Source organism: Pristiophorus japonicus, chromosome 5 (genome assembly GCF_044704955.1).
Source record: "Pristiophorus japonicus isolate sPriJap1 chromosome 5, sPriJap1.hap1, whole genome shotgun sequence".
NCBI classification, from domain to species: Eukaryota; Metazoa; Chordata; class Chondrichthyes; family Pristiophoridae; genus Pristiophorus; species Pristiophorus japonicus.
Window position 1 is genome coordinate 120,149,724 of NC_091981.1, and position 17,139 is coordinate 120,166,862.

General features: G+C 45.7%; 1 protein-coding gene across 3 annotated transcripts in view; it reads right to left on the reverse strand.

Annotated features, from left to right (window-relative positions):
* LOC139264435 (ubiquitin-conjugating enzyme E2 E2) overlaps positions 1-1,467 on the reverse strand; it is a 470,206-nt gene extending 468,739 nt beyond the window's left edge. For 2 of the 3 annotated variants that reach the window (XM_070880893.1, XM_070880895.1), the window contains exons 1-2: positions 1,000-1,303; positions 40-225 (exon numbers count right to left, since the gene is read on the reverse strand). In XM_070880893.1, the coding sequence (XP_070736994.1) occupies positions 40-215 (176 nt within the window). In that variant the 5' untranslated portion in view covers positions 216-225; positions 1,000-1,303. Of the gene's footprint in view, positions 1-39; positions 226-999; positions 1,304-1,410 lie in introns of those variants that run through there. The other variant, XM_070880894.1, reaches the window with a different exon arrangement.
* Positions 1,468-17,139: the final 15,672 nt, after the last annotated feature.

Consider the following 17,139-nt stretch of genomic DNA (forward strand, 5'->3'; position numbering starts at 1 on the left):
ATAGAACAAAAAAATGATCAGTTTCGAGTAAGGCAGTACCTTTTAGCACTAGTTGAAAGTTTAGCAGCAGTTTTACTGGAAATCTTGGCATCCTTCTTCTTGGGCTGTGGCTGTTCCCTCTCTTGTTCTTGCTGAGTACTTTCACGCTGATCCCCGTCTGAGCTGCCACTACTGGTACTGGGGCTGTCATCAGCCCTCTGCGATTCAGTGGACATCTTACTCGTTCTGAAATTTAAAAAAAAATTAAATTAGCAATCTGATACTCTACATAGAACGAAGTTAAAGATCGTTCCTGCTTCAACTCCTTAAAAAGGCATCACCCAGTATCTCACATGTATGTTTTGTCATTTCGTAAATGCTAAAGCAAATAGACCATATTTGCAATACCGATTCGAAATTGACAGCAGGGTGTATCTAGTTCGATCTATAAGCATTCGCCAAATGTAAACATCGTTGGAGTCAACAACATCGTGCCTCTCAGTGCCTCACTTTCCATAATATTGGCAATGCAACAAAATTAAGTTTTGGACGATGGGCACCGTACAGATGTTTGACCGAATATAAATGCCAAGATTAAGTTACACAAACAGTGCCAGCGAAGTGCTAAGGGGAGGAGAGGGAAGCGAGTCATATATTTGACAGCCACGTCAGACGCGCTTGATCTGCAGAAATAACAAACGAAAGAAGCTTTTCAACACCAAGCTGCTTCTCATATTTTTTCTGGGGGGGAAGGGGAATTAGTTTCCGTTTGAAGCGAGTCAGAGACGAAAAACTGTATATCAGTCAGTGTGCAGTGACTGATGCGTTAAAGGCCTTTATCGTTCCCACTCTCACACACAGAAATATCACACAAAGACAGACACCGTCCCTTCTCGCCTTTAACTTTCAGGCCGGATTTGGAAGCTGTCGAGTCGCTTTGAGAGGACATGGCGGGTGCTATAGGGGAGGAAGAAGAGAAGGAGGTGGAACCTTTTTTTTCTTAAAAGAAAATGAAAATACCTGAATACTGGCCGGACAAAACGCTGCCTGTCTTCGGGTTATGCTGAAAAAGAGGGGGGGAGTGAGAGAAGAGTTGAGCACAGATGAGATGGGAGCGCAGCGGGTTGGGTGGTGAGGGGAGGTTGGGAAAATCGCGGCACAAATGCAATGAAGCTGCCACTGTCTATTCGCCACCGCCGCTTTCACTCGCTCGCTCGATCTCCTGAGTGCAGCGGCGCGCGCTTTGAAACTGAATCAGCGCTTTAGCAACACGTGGCCGCGCGCATCTCGCGAGCGCGCACTCCCCCAGCAGTGACACTGACAACCGCACTCGGCGGCGGGAGAACACGCGGAGCACATGCCGCGGAACACGGGAGCGCGCACGCGCTGAGTCCAACCGCCGCATTCTCTCTCGAACGATGTCACGCGCACCGGCAGTTGCACTTGGAATCAGCGCTGCTGCAGTCGGTGCTTTCCAGACAGGCGTACGGGCTGGTTATCTCTCAACACTTGTTTGCTCCAAAACATCGTCGAACCCCTCTAAGGGTTATGTGATTCCGGTCCTCTTTTAAGACAAGCGTCACCGCGGTGAACATTTGCAGCCGCTCTGTCCTTCGCATGCGGTCACCCTCATCGCCCCCCCCCCCCCCCCGCCGCTATCTGTGCCGTTCGATCCGAGGAAGTTTCAGTTTTGTTCTGCAAGTGACTCCCAGAGAAGCAGCAGATCGGTCCCCACAGCAAAGTCATTTATGCGTCTGACTTTAAAAGCATGACACTATTTAGTTATCCTGTGGTGGCGAGCTAACTGCTTATTTTCGACATGGTGTGTCCGTGTGGAGGAGAGTAACTGAAATGGTTGTATGACCGACCAAGGAAACACGATAAGTGTTTAAGTCAAATTTCACAGATTGTCACGATCACACCTCTGAACTCGAAACTTACTCCAGATACAGTAATTGGGCTGACAGATCGCAGTCATTGGGAAAACACGAAGGGAGGAACTTACTCGGTAAAGTACTGGGACTAAAGGTCGACTAGTCCCCTGGACCTGATTGCTTGCAGCCTATTGTCTGAAAAGAAGTGGCTGTAGAGATACTAGATGCATTGGTTGTAATCTACCAAAATTCCCTGGATTCTGGGGAGGTCCCAGCGGATTTGAAAACTGCAGATGTAACGCCCCTATTTTAAAAAAGCAGACAGAAAGCAGGACAGGGAAGACAGGGCTATGGGGAGCGGGCAAGAAAGCGAGGCTGAGTCCATGATCAGATTAGCCATAATCTTATTGAATGGCAGAGCCATGGCTTGAGGCGCCAAATGGCCTACTCCTGCTCCTATTTCTTATGTTCTTATGAAACTATAGACCAGTTAGCCTAACAGCTGTCATTGGGGAAAATGCTAGAGTCCATTATTAAGGAAGCAGTTGCAGGACATTTGGAAAAGCATAGTTCAATCAAGCATGGTTTTATGAAAGGGAAATCATGTTTGACAAGTTTGCTGGAGTGCTTTGAGGATGTAACAAGCAGAGTGGATAAGGGGGAACCAGTGGATGTGGTGTATTTGGATTTCCAGAAGGCATTTGACAAGGTGCCACATAAAAGGTTACTGCACAAGATAAAAAATAGAATGTTGGCCTTTATTGTAAAGGGGATGGAGTATAAAAGCAGAGAAGTCCTGCTGCAACTGCACAGGGTATTGGTGAGGCCACACCTGGAATACTGCGTACAGTTTTGGCCTCTTTATTTAAGGAGGGATATACTTGCATTGGAGGCAGTTCAGAGAAGGTTCAGTAGGTTGATTCCTGAGATGAAGGGGTTGACTTATGAGGAAAGGTTGAGTAGGTTGGGCCTATACTCATTTGAGTTCAGAAGAATGAGAGGTGATCTTATTGAAACATATAAGATATAGGGCCCAAGTTTCCACATGATTTGCGCTTGATTTTTAGGAGCGACTGGTGGAGAACGGACTATCTTAGAAATCGCAATTCTCCACATTTTTTTTTCTGCAATTCTAGTCAGGCAGAACAGTTCTACTTTGGAACAGAATTTTTTCTTCAAAAGGGGGCGTGTCCGGCCACTGACGCCTGATTTCAAAGTTTCCACAGTGAAAACGTACTCCAAACGAACTTAGAATGGAGCAAGTGAAGATTTTTGTAGAACTGAAAAAACCTGTTCTACACATTAAAAAATCAGGCGCAGGTTACAAATTAGGCGTCCAGAACGAGGTGGGGGGGAGGGAAGTCATTAAATTCTACAATAAATCCTTATTTATACTTATACAAATATTATACAAATAAATCCAACCTGAATAAACAATTATAAGCAAAGAAAAGATTAAATAAACCATCTTCCTACCTGTGTGAAAGTGCTTCAGCCAGCCTCACAAATTCGTTCGTTCGTTCCCAACGGCAGGGCGGGTGGGAGGGAGGGAGTGCGGGACCGACCGCCCGAACGCAGCGGGGTGGGGGGAGGAAGACGTTCCAGACGGCGGGAGGGAGGGAGTGCGGGCCCGACCAACCGACCGCCCGAACGCAGCGGGGGAGGGGAGGAAGACGTTCCAGACAGCGGGAGGGAGGGAGTGCGGGCCCGCCCGCCCGCCCGAACGCAGTGGGGGGGGGGAGGGAGTGCAGGCCCGCCCGCCCGAACGCAGCGGGGGGGAGGAGAAAGACGTTCCAGACGGCGGGAGGGAGGGAGTGCGGGCCTGATCGACTGAACGCAGCGGGGGGGGGGTGAGAGGAAGCCGTTCCAGACGGCGGGCGGGAAGGAGACAGTGAGAAGGCTGCAGGAAACCTCAGTGCTGATGTGCTGATGGCAATGTGCTTTTATTAAAAAATGTTCAAAAATTAAACAGCTACAAAGAACTACAAAAATGGCCGAGTGCCAATGTTTCCTTCACACTGCGCGTGCGCGAACACTCCAACGCGCACGCGCAGGGATGCCGGCAGGAAAAAAACTAATTTAAATAGTAGCCGCCCCCTCCCACTTACAAAATCGGCGCGAGTGTAGGCTCCGCCCCCCTGGCCGCGCGCCAAACAGACAAGGAGCTGCAGGGCTCTCCAGAATCGCGAGTTTTTTTTCCGGCGCCGTTTTAGGCGCGAAAAACGGGCGCCCAGCTCGGAGGGGCACCCGTTTTTTATCGGGTGGAAACTTGGGCCCAATGAGGGGGCTCGACAGGGTAGATGCTGAGAGGATGTTTACACTCATGGGGGAATCTAGAAGTAGGGGGCATAGTTTCAGAATAAAGGGTCGCCCATTTAAAACTGAGATGAGGAGGAATTTCTTCTCACAGGGTTGTAAATCTGTGGAATTCTCTGCCTCAGAGAGCTGAGGAGGCTGGATCATTGAATAGATTTAAGGCGAAGATGCACAGATTTTTGAGCGATAAGGGAGTAAAGGGTTATGGTGAGCAGGCAGGGAAGTGGAGCTGAGCCCATGATCCGATCAGCAATGATCTTATTGAATGGCGGAGCAGGCTAGAAGGGCCAAATGGCCTACTCCTGCTCCTATTTCTTATATTCTTATTAGGATACAATTAAGGCTGTAGCAGGAAACCTGGGTGTTTCGGTTGGGGTGGAGTGTAGAATGTTGCGGTGCAGGGGTTGTCGCAGTTGTGTGGGGCGGACTGGTTGGGCCGGATGCTCTTTACCTTACGCCATTGTTCATTGGTTTATATGTAACCTTCTGGGCTGCTGACCTTTGAACTGTAACTTATATAGCTAAACACAAGTTTCACTGTTAACAATTCTTTGTTGTTGACAAGGAGATGTTAAGAGTCAAATTTGTATACAGGTAGTCACCCTATAGCTTATCATGACTTCTCATCTCGAGCTCAGTTGTGTTCAAACTATTGGCAACCCAGGAATCGGAGGCAACTCAGTTGTATTGCCACATAAATGTCATACTTGCTGGTTTGTCCTGTTTGTTGGGCCTGGGGATTTCAAAAGGGTTTAGGGTTATTACCTCAGTGGTGGATAAATTCTACATCATAACACCAAGATCTGTAAGTATCTACAGCTTGAGACATGCAAATTAATGGTAACATTGATTTAAGCTATATATGTGGCCAAGGAGGCTCCATGACATGAACCTAAGTAGGCTATGAAAACAAAAAGCTTGGGTACTCCTGGTCTATTGGCTCAGTTCTTTTAAATCACACATTCATCACAGTTTTAAGATTTTACTGTTTGATAGTCATGAAGATTTAAGGAGGAAAGAAAGTCTGAGGAGAGTATTTTTCATTCAGTGTATTCCCACATTAAAATATAGCCTGGAAATGACTGTTGTGTGAGAACTAATGTCTATGATATCAATGGCTCTCTGAGCAGTAATTTTAAGAGTACCATTAAGCATGCATTTCTTGCCCATTTTTTACATGTTGCCAACTTGAAGGAAGTTTGTTCTGCATGCTACGGTTCTGCGGCTATTTGCAATGGTTATATAATATATATAACAGAAAATGCTGGAAATTTCATCAGTCAGGCTGCCTGACCCACTGAGATTTCCAGCATTTTCTGTTTTTATTTCAGATTCCAGCATCTGCAGTATTTTGCTTTTGTTTTGCAATGGTTATATGATTGTTAATGCCTGCAACAACAGATGCTTTAGTGGAAAATATACCATTTTCCAATGCTAACGCAATGCAATACTTTGCTAGCCTTCCTATTCAGCTGGCAATGCTGCACTTGTTTCTTTGACTGTCGATTGAAAAATTAGTTTATACAAAATTGGGATTGGATTTAGAGCTCCATTAGCAGTGTAGTTTACAGAGGAGGACCAGTAAGAGAAGGAAAGCTACCTGTGATGTCAGGTGACATGAAAGACACACTATCGGGTTCTTCCTGTGTGTAACTTGCCTGCCCTCGCCTGGTTTCATTCTTGTCTAGCCAGTTGTAGCCAGAGAATTACCTGCAAGGTTTCTCTTCCTGCTCCTGTGTCATTAATTCTAAAGGCCTCCAAGAATCTAATTTTGGCGCCCTCCGATTTCTCATCTACGTGCCCCTTGGCACCATCCAAAAACACGTCGGGTTCCACGTGTACGCTGATGACACCCAGCTCTACCTCACCACTCTCTCGATCCCTCCACTACCTCTGTTGTCAGATGCCTATCTGACATCCAGTACTGGAGGAGCAGAAATGTCCTCCAATTAAACCTTGGGTAGATCGAAGCCATTGTCTTCATCCCCTGCCACAAACTCTGTTCCCTAGCCACCAATTCTGGCCACTATCTCAGGCTGAACCAGATTGTTCATAACCTCAGTGTCCTATTTGACCCTCCGCTGAGCTCCCAACCCCATATCTTCTCCGTCACTAAGACTGCCTACTTCTACCTCTGTAATATCACCCACCTCTGCCTCAGCCCATCTCCTGCTGAAACCCTTATCCATGCTTTTGTTACCTCTAGACTTGAATATTCCAATGCTCTCCTGGCTGGCCTCCCATCTTCCACCCTCTATAAACTCATCCAAAACTCTGTGTTGCCATATCCTAACTCGCACCAAGTTCCATTTAGCCATCACCCCTTTACTTGCTGATCTACATTGGCTCCTGGTCCACCAACACTTCAAATAAAAAATTTTCATCCTTTTGTTCAACTCCCTCCATGGCCTAGCCCGTCCCTATCTCTGTAACCTACAACTCACTGAATTCTGGCCTCTTTTGCATTTTCGACTTCCTTTGACTCACCATTGACGGCCTTTAGCTGTCGAGCTCCTAAGCCCGACGATTCCCTCCCTAAACCACTCCAGCTCTCCCTCCTCCTTTCAGACATTCCTTAAAACCTACCTCTTTGACCAAGCTTTTGGTAACCTTTCCTAATGTCTCCTTCTTTGGCTCTGTGTCAATTTATTTGTCTGATTACACTCCTATGAAGCATCTTGCAATATTTTACTGCATTAACAGTGCTATATAAATACAAATTGTTGTTGTAACACAGTTGGTGTAATGTATCTGGCAATGATGGAAGAGATGTGCATCAGGAGGATGCGGAATAGCAGAGTGCTACCTGTTCCTTTGTACAGCATTGGCCTTCAATTTCTATGCATTTGGCTCCTACCAGGCTAGCACTCCAGACATCTGCAGTATAATCCAGTTTGCTGTCCAAAGATTTACCAAGAAGATGACAGATGCATTATTCAACATGGGTGACAATTTTATCATTTTTGCCTTTGACCAACAGGAGCAAGGTAAGTGGCCAACATCATTGAATGGGTCTGCGGGGCGATTCCAGAGTACAGGGGGTCATCAGTTGGACTTCTGTGCATAATACTGTGCCCTGTATGAACCAAATGAGATTTATTTTTGCCAATGTCCAGCTGGTATATGACCACCAGAGCAAAAGTACAATGTATCATACCTCCTTCTTCAGATACTCTCAAGGCCTTCGTTTTAAGGCAATCATCCACAAATTTATGAGAAAGGACAGGAAAAGGTCAGTTGGTTCATCAAGTCTACCTTGTCCACCATCTAATCCACATCCCTGCACCCCCAAAACAGCTATGCAATCTAATGGGAAAATGTAAAAACAGGAGAAAAAACTATTAGCCAATTTAGGTAAAATAAACTCTGGGGAAAGTCCTCGCCAACAGCCACAAGCAGTCAATCAAACTTCAGGAAATCATAGTGACTAATACCACTATCCTGTCAATCAATATACCTTCTGTAATTGGAGATATCGTCCAAATCTGTGCCATTCTTATTTGAAGAGGAAGAGTGGAGGCTTGGCTCTTAGGTGACCAAGGCTATAGCCATAGCTTATGACATCTTGCACCAACCAAATTCAGGTACAATGAAGTTTATCCTCCAATAAGAGTGATTATCAAAAACACCTTGAGTTTAAAGGATGTCAGATGTCTCAACCAATTAGGGGGCACCTTATAATCAAACTCTTGCCACCTTCAAGATTTCATTAATAATTGCTATCTATTGCATAGCTTCACCATCTGATGTTGCTTTGTTGTGCTGGCCAAAGAACAGCAAAGAAAAGCCATGGCAGATCAAAGGGATGAAAGTGACTGACAAATTAGCTGCCAACAATTCAGGAAGACTGAAGTGCCAGACAATAAGTCAAGTTGCCTTCCAATGACTGCCAGAATTGGCAAAGTAATTAAAACCACTTTCGCTTACTATGTCCTAAACAATTGTTCAAAGAACTACTTTTGCTGGATTCTATGTTAGACAAAAAGCAGGAAACGATAGTCCAGTTTTCCTAACATCTGTCGTTGGGAAAATGCTGGAGTCCATTATTAAGGAAGCAGTAGCGGGACATTTGGAAATGCATAATTCAATCATGCAGAGTCAGCATGGTTTTATGAAAGGGAAATCATGTTTGACAAATTTGCTGGAGTTCTTTGAGGATGTAACGAGCAGGATGGATAAGGGGGAACCAGTGGATGTGGTGTATTTGGATTTCCAGAAGGCATTCGATAAGGTGCCACATAAAAGGTTACTGCGCAAGATAAATGTTCACAGTATTGGTTAGGGGTAATATATTAGCATGGATAGAGGATTGGCTAACTAACAGAAAACAGAGAGTTGGGATAAATGGATAATTTTCCGGTTAGCAAACAGGAACTAGTGGGGTGCCACAAGGATCGGTGCTGGGTCCTCAACTATTTACAATCGATCTTAATGACTTCAATGAAGGGACCGAGTTTAACGTAGCCAAGTTTGCTGATGATGCAAAGATGGGTGGGAAAGCAAATTGTGAGGAGGACACAAAAAATCTGCAAAGGAATATAGACAGGCTAAGTGAGTGGGCAAAAAATTGGCAGATGGACTATAATGTGGGAAAATGTGAGGTTATCCACTTTGGCGGAAAAAATAGAAAAGCAAATTAGAATTTAAATGGAGAAAAATTGGCAAGTGCTGGAGTACAGAGGGACCTGGGAGTCCTTGTGCATGAAACACAAAAAGTTAGTATGCAGGTACAGCAAGTAATCAGGAAGGCAAATGGATTGTTGGCCTTTGTTGCAAGGGGGATAGAGTATAAAAGCAGAGAAGTCCTGCTACAACTATACAGGGTATTGGTAAGACCAAACCTCGAGTACTGCATATAATTTTGGTCTCCATATTTAAGGAAGGATATACTTGCATTGGAGGCTGTTCAGAGAAGGTTCATTCGGTTAACCCCAGAGTTGAGAGGGTTGACTTATGAAGATAGGTTGAGTAGGTTGGGCCTATACACATTGGAGTTCAGAAGAATGAGCGGTGATCTTATTGAAACATATGAGATAATGAGGGGGCTTGACCAGGTGGATGCAGAGAGGATATTTCCACTCATTGGGGAAACTAAAACTAGGGGACATAGTCTTGGAATAAGGGGCTGCCCAGTTAAAACTGAGATGAGGAATTTCTTCTCTGAGGGTTGTAAATCTATGGAATTCTCTGCCCCAGAGAGCTGTGGAGGCTGGGTCATTGAATATATTTAAGGCAGAGATAGACAAATTTTTGAGCGATAAGGGAATAAAGGGTTATGTGGAGTGGGCAGGGAAGTGGAGCTAAATGCATGATCAGATCAGCCATGATCTTATTGAATGGCAGAGCAGGCTAGAGTGGCCAAATGACCCACTCCTGCTCCTATTTCTCATGTTCTTATGTACAAATAAATACTCTTCACAATAGTTGAATCAAGTGCAATGCCTTTACTTAATCCATTGTGTTATATGTGAGTGTTAATGTGATCTGCATCAGTGCTTCTTTCTGTGCTTATAGTTTATTTTTGATGTATGACACCTAATCTACTCCTCCTAAGTGTAGAAAGAGGAATTTCATTAGCTGGCTAGAGGATTTCACTGACTGCCTATTGGCCCCAGACTCCACACATAGTGTATTGTGATGGCCCTTCATCTGACTCAGCCACATCCATTGCTGTTGTGGCTGGCTAGTTCTCTTCACTTGCTGTCACTTGTGCATGACAAAATGTGGCTGTTACAATTCTGCGGACATATTTTCCAATTTGGTTCAGATACAAAATCATGCTGATATTACAGTTCCTCTGTGTACTATTTTTAGGCAAATGTCAAGCCATAAACACATTAACACCTGTCTAAAACTAGGGCACAAAGGATTGTGGTATGAACGTATTAAATGTTTGTACCTGAACAACAATCAGAAAATTTACCCCTTTATTTGTGCTGGCCACAAAAGTCATTTTCTGCAGGAAAGTCTGTGCTTCCAATGAGCCGACATTTGAGCTTATGCACAATAAATTTGAGATAGCATTGCTGCAGGACAAATAATTAACCTATCTACTATTGAGGATGTCCCAGAAATACTATAGTCTGCCTACCAAGTGCTCCAGATTTTGCAAGACTTAATTGGCAGCATGGATATAATTTGTAGATGTAATTTATCTAGATTTTCAAAAGGCCTTCGATAAGGTACCCCAAAATAGACCGATGAACAAGGTCAGAGAATGCGGAGTCAGGCAACAAGTAGCACATTGTTTTGCTATCTGGCTTCAAGACAGAAAGCAAATATAAGGGGTAAAAGGTAGATATTAATAAACATTAATAAACTTTCAGAATGGGCATATAATTGGCAAATGTAGTTCAACACAGATAAATGTGAGGTATTACATTTTGGTAGGAAGAATAGGGAGGTCACTTATTACTTGGAGGGTGAGAGTCTAGGTGGGTTAGACGAACAAAGGCATCTTGGAGTACAAATACACAAATCACTAAAAGTTGCGATACAGGTTAGCAAGGCCATAAAAAAAGCAAACCAAGCACTAGGGTTTATTTCTAGAGATATAGAATGGAAAAGTAGGGAAGTTATGCTAAACCTTAGTCAGACCACACTTAAGAGTACTGCGTACAGTTCTGGTCGCCATATTATAAAAAAGATATAGAGGGTGCAGGGAAGATTTACAAAGATGATACCAGAAATGTAAGGGTATACATAACGGGAAAAGATGAACTGGCTAGATCTCTTCTCTTGAAAAAAGAAGGCTGAGGGATGGCCTAATAGAGGTCTTTAAAATTATGAAAGATTTTGATAGAGTGGATGCAGAGAGAATATTTCCACTTGTGGAGCAGAGCATAACTAGAGGCCATCAATATAAGATAGTCATCAAGAAATCCAATAGAGGATTCAGAAGAAACTTCTTTATCCAAAGAGTGGTGAGAATGTCGGACTCGCTACCACAGGGAGTAGTTGAAGCGAATAGTATAGATGCATTTAAGGGGAGGTGACACAAGCATATAAAGGAGAAGGGACTAGAGGGTTCTGCAGATAGATTTAGATGAGGAAAGACCTGAGGAGGCTTGAGTGGATCATAAACTGGTATGGACTGGTTGGGCTGAATGGCCAGTTTCTGTGCCGTATATCCTATGTAATCTTAGGGAGTATCGCTTGGGGTGAGCACAGGTCATTAAATCAGGCACACAGGCTGGCGCTGGTCACTATGTTGGTGACCAATGTAAGCCTCATTAAGCCTACCAAAATTATTCAAATGGGTTCCACTGCAGATTCAGCTGTTTGCTTGCTGTTTCCTTGCTGATAGTGTCCCTTGCACATACCTGAACTTCACTATGTAGTCGTAAGCCGCCAGCATGAGTGCCCACCGCTGAATGCGCGCCGAGGCGTTGGCGTTGATTGCCTTGCACTCGGATAGTAGGGATGTGAGGGGTTTGTGGTCGGTTTCTAACGCAAACTTGGCCCCAAAAAGGTATTGGTGCATCTTTTTGACACCGTACACGCACACGAGCGCCTCCTTCTAAACCATACTGTACCCGCGCTCCGCCCGCGAAAGTGACCTGGAGGCATAAGCAACGGACTGCAATTTACCCGCATCATTGATGTGCTGTAAAACGCACCCGACCCCGTACTCTAACTCATCACACGTAAGGACCAACTTTTTACCTGGGTCAAAAAAGGCTAAAACACTCTTGGAACACTGAAGGTTGCGTGCCTTAATGAAGGCGCGTTCTTGGGCGTCCCCCCAAAACCAATCACACCCCTTTCTGAGTAGCATGTGGAGAGGCTCCAGCAGCGTGCTCAAGTTCTGCATAAAGTTCCCAAACTAATTGAGTAGCCCAAGAAAGGCGCGCAGTTCCGAGACATTCCGGGGCCTGGGTGCCAGGTGAATCGCTTCGGTTTTGGATTCGGTTGGGCGGATTCCATCAGCGGCAATCCTTCTGCCCAAAAATTCAACCTCAGGCACGAGAAACAGACAATTGGATTTCTTAACTCTTAGGCCGACCCGATCCAATCGACTTAGTACTTCCTCAAGATTGCGGAGCTGAGAGTCGGTGTCCCTGCCCGTGATGAGTATGTCATCTTGAAACACAACCGTCCCCGGGATGGACTTGAGCAGACTTTCCATGTTGCACTGGAATATAGCAGCTGCTGACCTGATGCCGAATGGGCATCGATTGTACACAAAAAGGCCTCAATGTCTGTTGATGGTGGTGAGCAGCTTAGACTCTTCGGTCAGTTCTTGCGTCATATACGCAGATGTGAGGTCAAGTTTCGAGAAAAGTTTTCCTCCAGCCAACGTGGCAAATAGGTCCTCCACTCTGGGCAGCGGGTATTGGTCCTGTAGGGAGACTCTGTTTATGGTAGACTTGTAATCCCCACAGATTCGCACGGATCATCGGGCTTCATGACGGGGACAATGGGGCTTGCCCAGTCACTGAATTCCACGGGAGAAATTATGCCTTCCCGCAGAAGCCGGTCCAGTTCGTTTTCAATCTTTTCCCTCATCACATAAGGCACAGCTCTAGCCTTGTGATGGACCGGTCTGGCATTCTGTGTGATGTAGATTCTAACTTTAGCCCCTTTGAAGGTGCCCACACCTGGCTAAAAGAGATGTTCAAAATGGCTTAGAACTGTTGAGCAGGAGGTCCATTCCTCTGAAAACATGGCGTGAACATCATCCCATTTCCAATTAAGTTCTGCTAGCCAGCTTCTCCCCAACAGGACTGGGAGATCCCCGGGGACAATCCACAGGGAAAGTCGGTGCACCATCCCTTTGTGTATGACTGAGAGCATGGCGCTGCCAAGGACTGGGACGATTTCATTAGTATAGGTCCTTAATTTGGTGTCGATCTTTGTGAGTTTTGGTCTGTTGCTTTTGTGCGGCCACAGCTGTTCAAATTGTTGAACGCTTATGAGGGATTGACTGGCCCCCGTGTCCAGTTCCATGTTGACGGGTATCTTGTTGAGTAGAACCCTCATCATAATTGGAGGCGTCTTGGTGTAAGAACAGTGGACATTGATCGTGTTAACCCGCTGTACCTTGGCGTCCCGTGCACTGTTCCAACCGTCTTCTGGTCCGCTTTCCGACCTTTCCGATTCGTATACCAGCCGAGCTGCTGTTTTTCTGCACATGCGAGCCAGGTGCCCTGTGTAGTTGCAGTTTCTGCAAATGGCATGCAGAAATCGACACACCCTGGTTGAGTGCCTTCCCCCACATCTCCAACACAGACCGTTTCCATTGTTTCCGAAGGATGAGCTGCGTCTGGCTGATCTCCCTTGAGCTTCTCTCAATCTGTTGTTGATTGCTCGCATTGTGGGTTGATGAGGTATGATCGGCCGTTCATGTGGCCCTTGATTTTGATGGCTTCTGGAGCCCCTGTCTGCTGTTGAAGGCCTGCTCTCCTGTCTTTGTCTGTGTGTGGGGGTAGCGGTTTGTTTCACAATGTGAACTCCTTGTTCTGATGCCTCGTTGGTTGTCGTACCCGAAGTATAGATCAGCCTCGTTTCTTCTTCACCTGCCAAGAATGTCTGTGCGACCAGTGCTGCTGCCTCTAGAGTCAAGTTCTTAGTCTCTATAAGCTTTCGGAATATGCCTGCGTGGCCTATTCCTTCAATAAAAAAGTTTCTCATTACTTCACTCCTTAGTTCATCGGGGAACTCACATGAACTAGCCAGCCTCCGAAGTTCCGCCACGAAGTTGGGTATGCTTTGGCCCACACAGCGCCTGTAGTTGTAGAACCTATGTTTGGCCATGTGTAGGCTGCTCGCTGGCTTCGGGTGGTCTCTCACCAGTGTGCTCAACTCCTCAAACGACTTGCTTGCTGGTTTCTCGGGTGCCAGCAGGTCTTTCATTAAAGCGTATGTTTTCGAGCCACAGCTGGTCAAGAGATGGGCTCTTCTCTTGTCTGCCTTATCGTCGCCCAACCAGTCTTTGGTCACAAAGCTTTGCTGGAGCCTTTCTATAAAGTCATCCCAATTGTCTCCAGCATTGTATTTCTCATCTGAGCTGTTGGTAGCCATTCTGTGGATTCTGTGATCCCATAACTCGTCGCCACTGTTAAGTCCTGACTCTAATCTACTGACTTACACGAGACACATGCTGAAGTCAAGGTCACTCAGGACCTGCACCTTTAATTCCAGCTCTCCAGTGCTGCACTTGCCTGAGACCTCCCTTTATATACCACAGTGGGACAGGTATGGAGTGTCTCCTGCAAGTGCACCCCTGGTGGTAAGGTATGCTTATTGTTACAGGTCATATCCAGTTACAGTCATGTATAGCATGGTAAGATACAGTTATGTACAGTAATGTGAGATACATGACACTGACCTCCCCTCATCTGGCAAAATTCCTTATCCAGCACAGGGCAGGTGTGGGTTAAGGGAGGTTCAACCTGTAGTAACTTTCAAAAGGGAATTGGATAAATACTTGAAGAGAAAGACATTACAGGGCTATGGGGAAAGAGCAGGGGAGTGGGACGAACTAGATAGTTCTTCTAAAGAGCCAGCACAAGTCTGATAGGCCAAATGGCCTCCTTCTGTGCTGTATCATTCTATGATTCTATGATAATACTTACGTGAAGTCCCTTTTAAGAATTCTTGCTGGGTGCGCAGGTTGCCATGTACACTTCCTAACTATAACATGCTAAGTATTCAAGCAAAGCAAACCTGCCGCAGCCACAACTGCAACCCCAGAGCAGGGCAATGACCATACTGCCATTGACTGTGAAGGTGACTGGGGCCATGAACCTTTTATGCATGGAGCAGGACATATTTGCAACATTTCTCAGTGTGCCATCCCCTGTTGCGTAAGGGATGTCACTGAGGCTATTTATTCCAAGAAAGCAGACTACATTTCATTCCCTCTTTTCAGAGAGCATCGGGCGGAGTGAGCACACAGCTTTTGGAGGATTGCAGGCATCCCAATGGTGCAAGATACCATTGACTGTATGCATGTCACGTGGCAAGTGCCACGTATTAACTCTGAGCTGTACCGCAACCAAAAGGGATTCCACTCCCACAACATCCAGCTGGTGTGCAACCATAGGCAACAAATTATGACGGTCAATGCTTGGTATCCTTACAACAATCATGATGCCTTCATTCTGCAGCAGTCTGCTGTGCCATCTGCATTTGAGCCACGACGGCAAACCAGAGGGTGGCTACTGGGCGACAAGGGCTATCCGCTGTCAACATGGCTCATGATTCCGGTGCGCAACCCATGCACATATGGGGAACATGCATATAATGAAAGCGATGCTTTCACGCCAAATGTGTTAGAGCAGACCATTGACATGCTGATACAATGCTGCCGCTTCCTGTACCACTCTAGAGGAGCCCTGCAGTACTCTGCTGTGTGGGTGTCAAGATTCATGGTGGTCTGCTACATGCTGCACAACCTCGCCATCATGTGAGTACAGTCCTTGCCATCAGCTATATAATGAGCAGCCGAGGAGACAACTTAAACATAGAAACATAGAAAATAGGTGCAGGAGTAGGCCATTTGGCACCTTGAGCCTGCACCACCATTCAAGAAGATCATGGCTGATCTTTCCTGCTTTCTCTCCGTACCCCTTGATCCTTTTAGCCATAAGGGCTATATTTAACTCCCTCTTGAATATATCCAATGAACTGGCATCAACAACTCTCTGCATTAGAGAATTCCACAGGTTAACAACTCTCTGAGTGAAGAAGTTTCTACTCCTCTCAGTCCTAAATGGTTTACCCCTTATCCTTCGACCGTGTCCCCTGGTTCTGGACTTCCCCAACATCGGGAACATTCTCCCTGCATCTAACCTGTCCAGTCCCATCAGAATTTTATATGTTTCTATGAGATCCCCTCTCATCCTTCTAAACTCCAGTGAATACAGGCCCAGTCGATCCAGTCTCTCCTCATATGTCAGTCCTGCCATCCCAGGAATCAGTCTGGTGAACCTTCGTTGCACTCCCTCAATAGCAAGAATGTCCTTCCTCAGATTAGGAGACCAAAACTGAACACAATATTCCAGGTGAGGTCTCACCAAGGCCTTGTACAACTGCAGTAAGACCTCCCTGCTCCTATACTCAAATTCCCTTGCTATGAAGGCCAACATACCATTTGCCTCCTTCACCGCCTGCTGTACTTGCATGTCAACTTTCAATGACTGACGTACCATGACACCCAGGTCTCGTTACACCTCCCCTTTTCCTAATCTGCTGCCATTCAGATAATATTCTGCCTTTGTGTTTTTACCACCAAAGTGGATAACCTCACATTTATCCACATTATACTGCATCTGCCATGCATTTGCCCACTCACCTAACCTGTCCAAGTCACCCTGCAGCCTCTTAGCATCCTCCTCACAACTCACACCGCCACCCAGCTTAGTCTCATCTGCAAACTTGGAGATATTACACTAAATTCCTTCATCTAAATAATTGATGTATATTGTAAATAGCTGGGGTCACAGGAATGAGCCCTGCGGCACCCCACTAATCACTGCCTGCCATTCTGAAAAGGACCCAATTATCCCAACTCTCTGCTTCCTGTCTGCCAACCAGTTCTCTATCCACGTCAGTACATTACCCCCAATATCATGTGCTTTAATTTTGTACACCAATCTCTTGTGTGGGACCTTGTCAAAAGCCTTTTGAAAGTCCAAATACACCACAACTACTGGTTCTCCCTTGTCCACTCTAGTTACATCCTCAAAAAATTCTAGAAGATTTTTGCCTCTTTCTGGTTGGATTGTCTGTGAACAACTCATCCAACTGCAGTACCAGTAAGCGCAACCCCAATTCCCCACTTGGCCACAATGCAAAAATAAAATCCAATGCAAAGTAAGCATTCCAAACCAAATTTATAAATCGATGCATGCCATATTGTATACAAACGTAAACTAATCAACCTTGTGCATTCCCTTAGTGCCTGTCTTCCATGTGTCTTTGCCTGTCCTACTGCTCCTACACAGTGCTACCCCAGTGGCTGCAT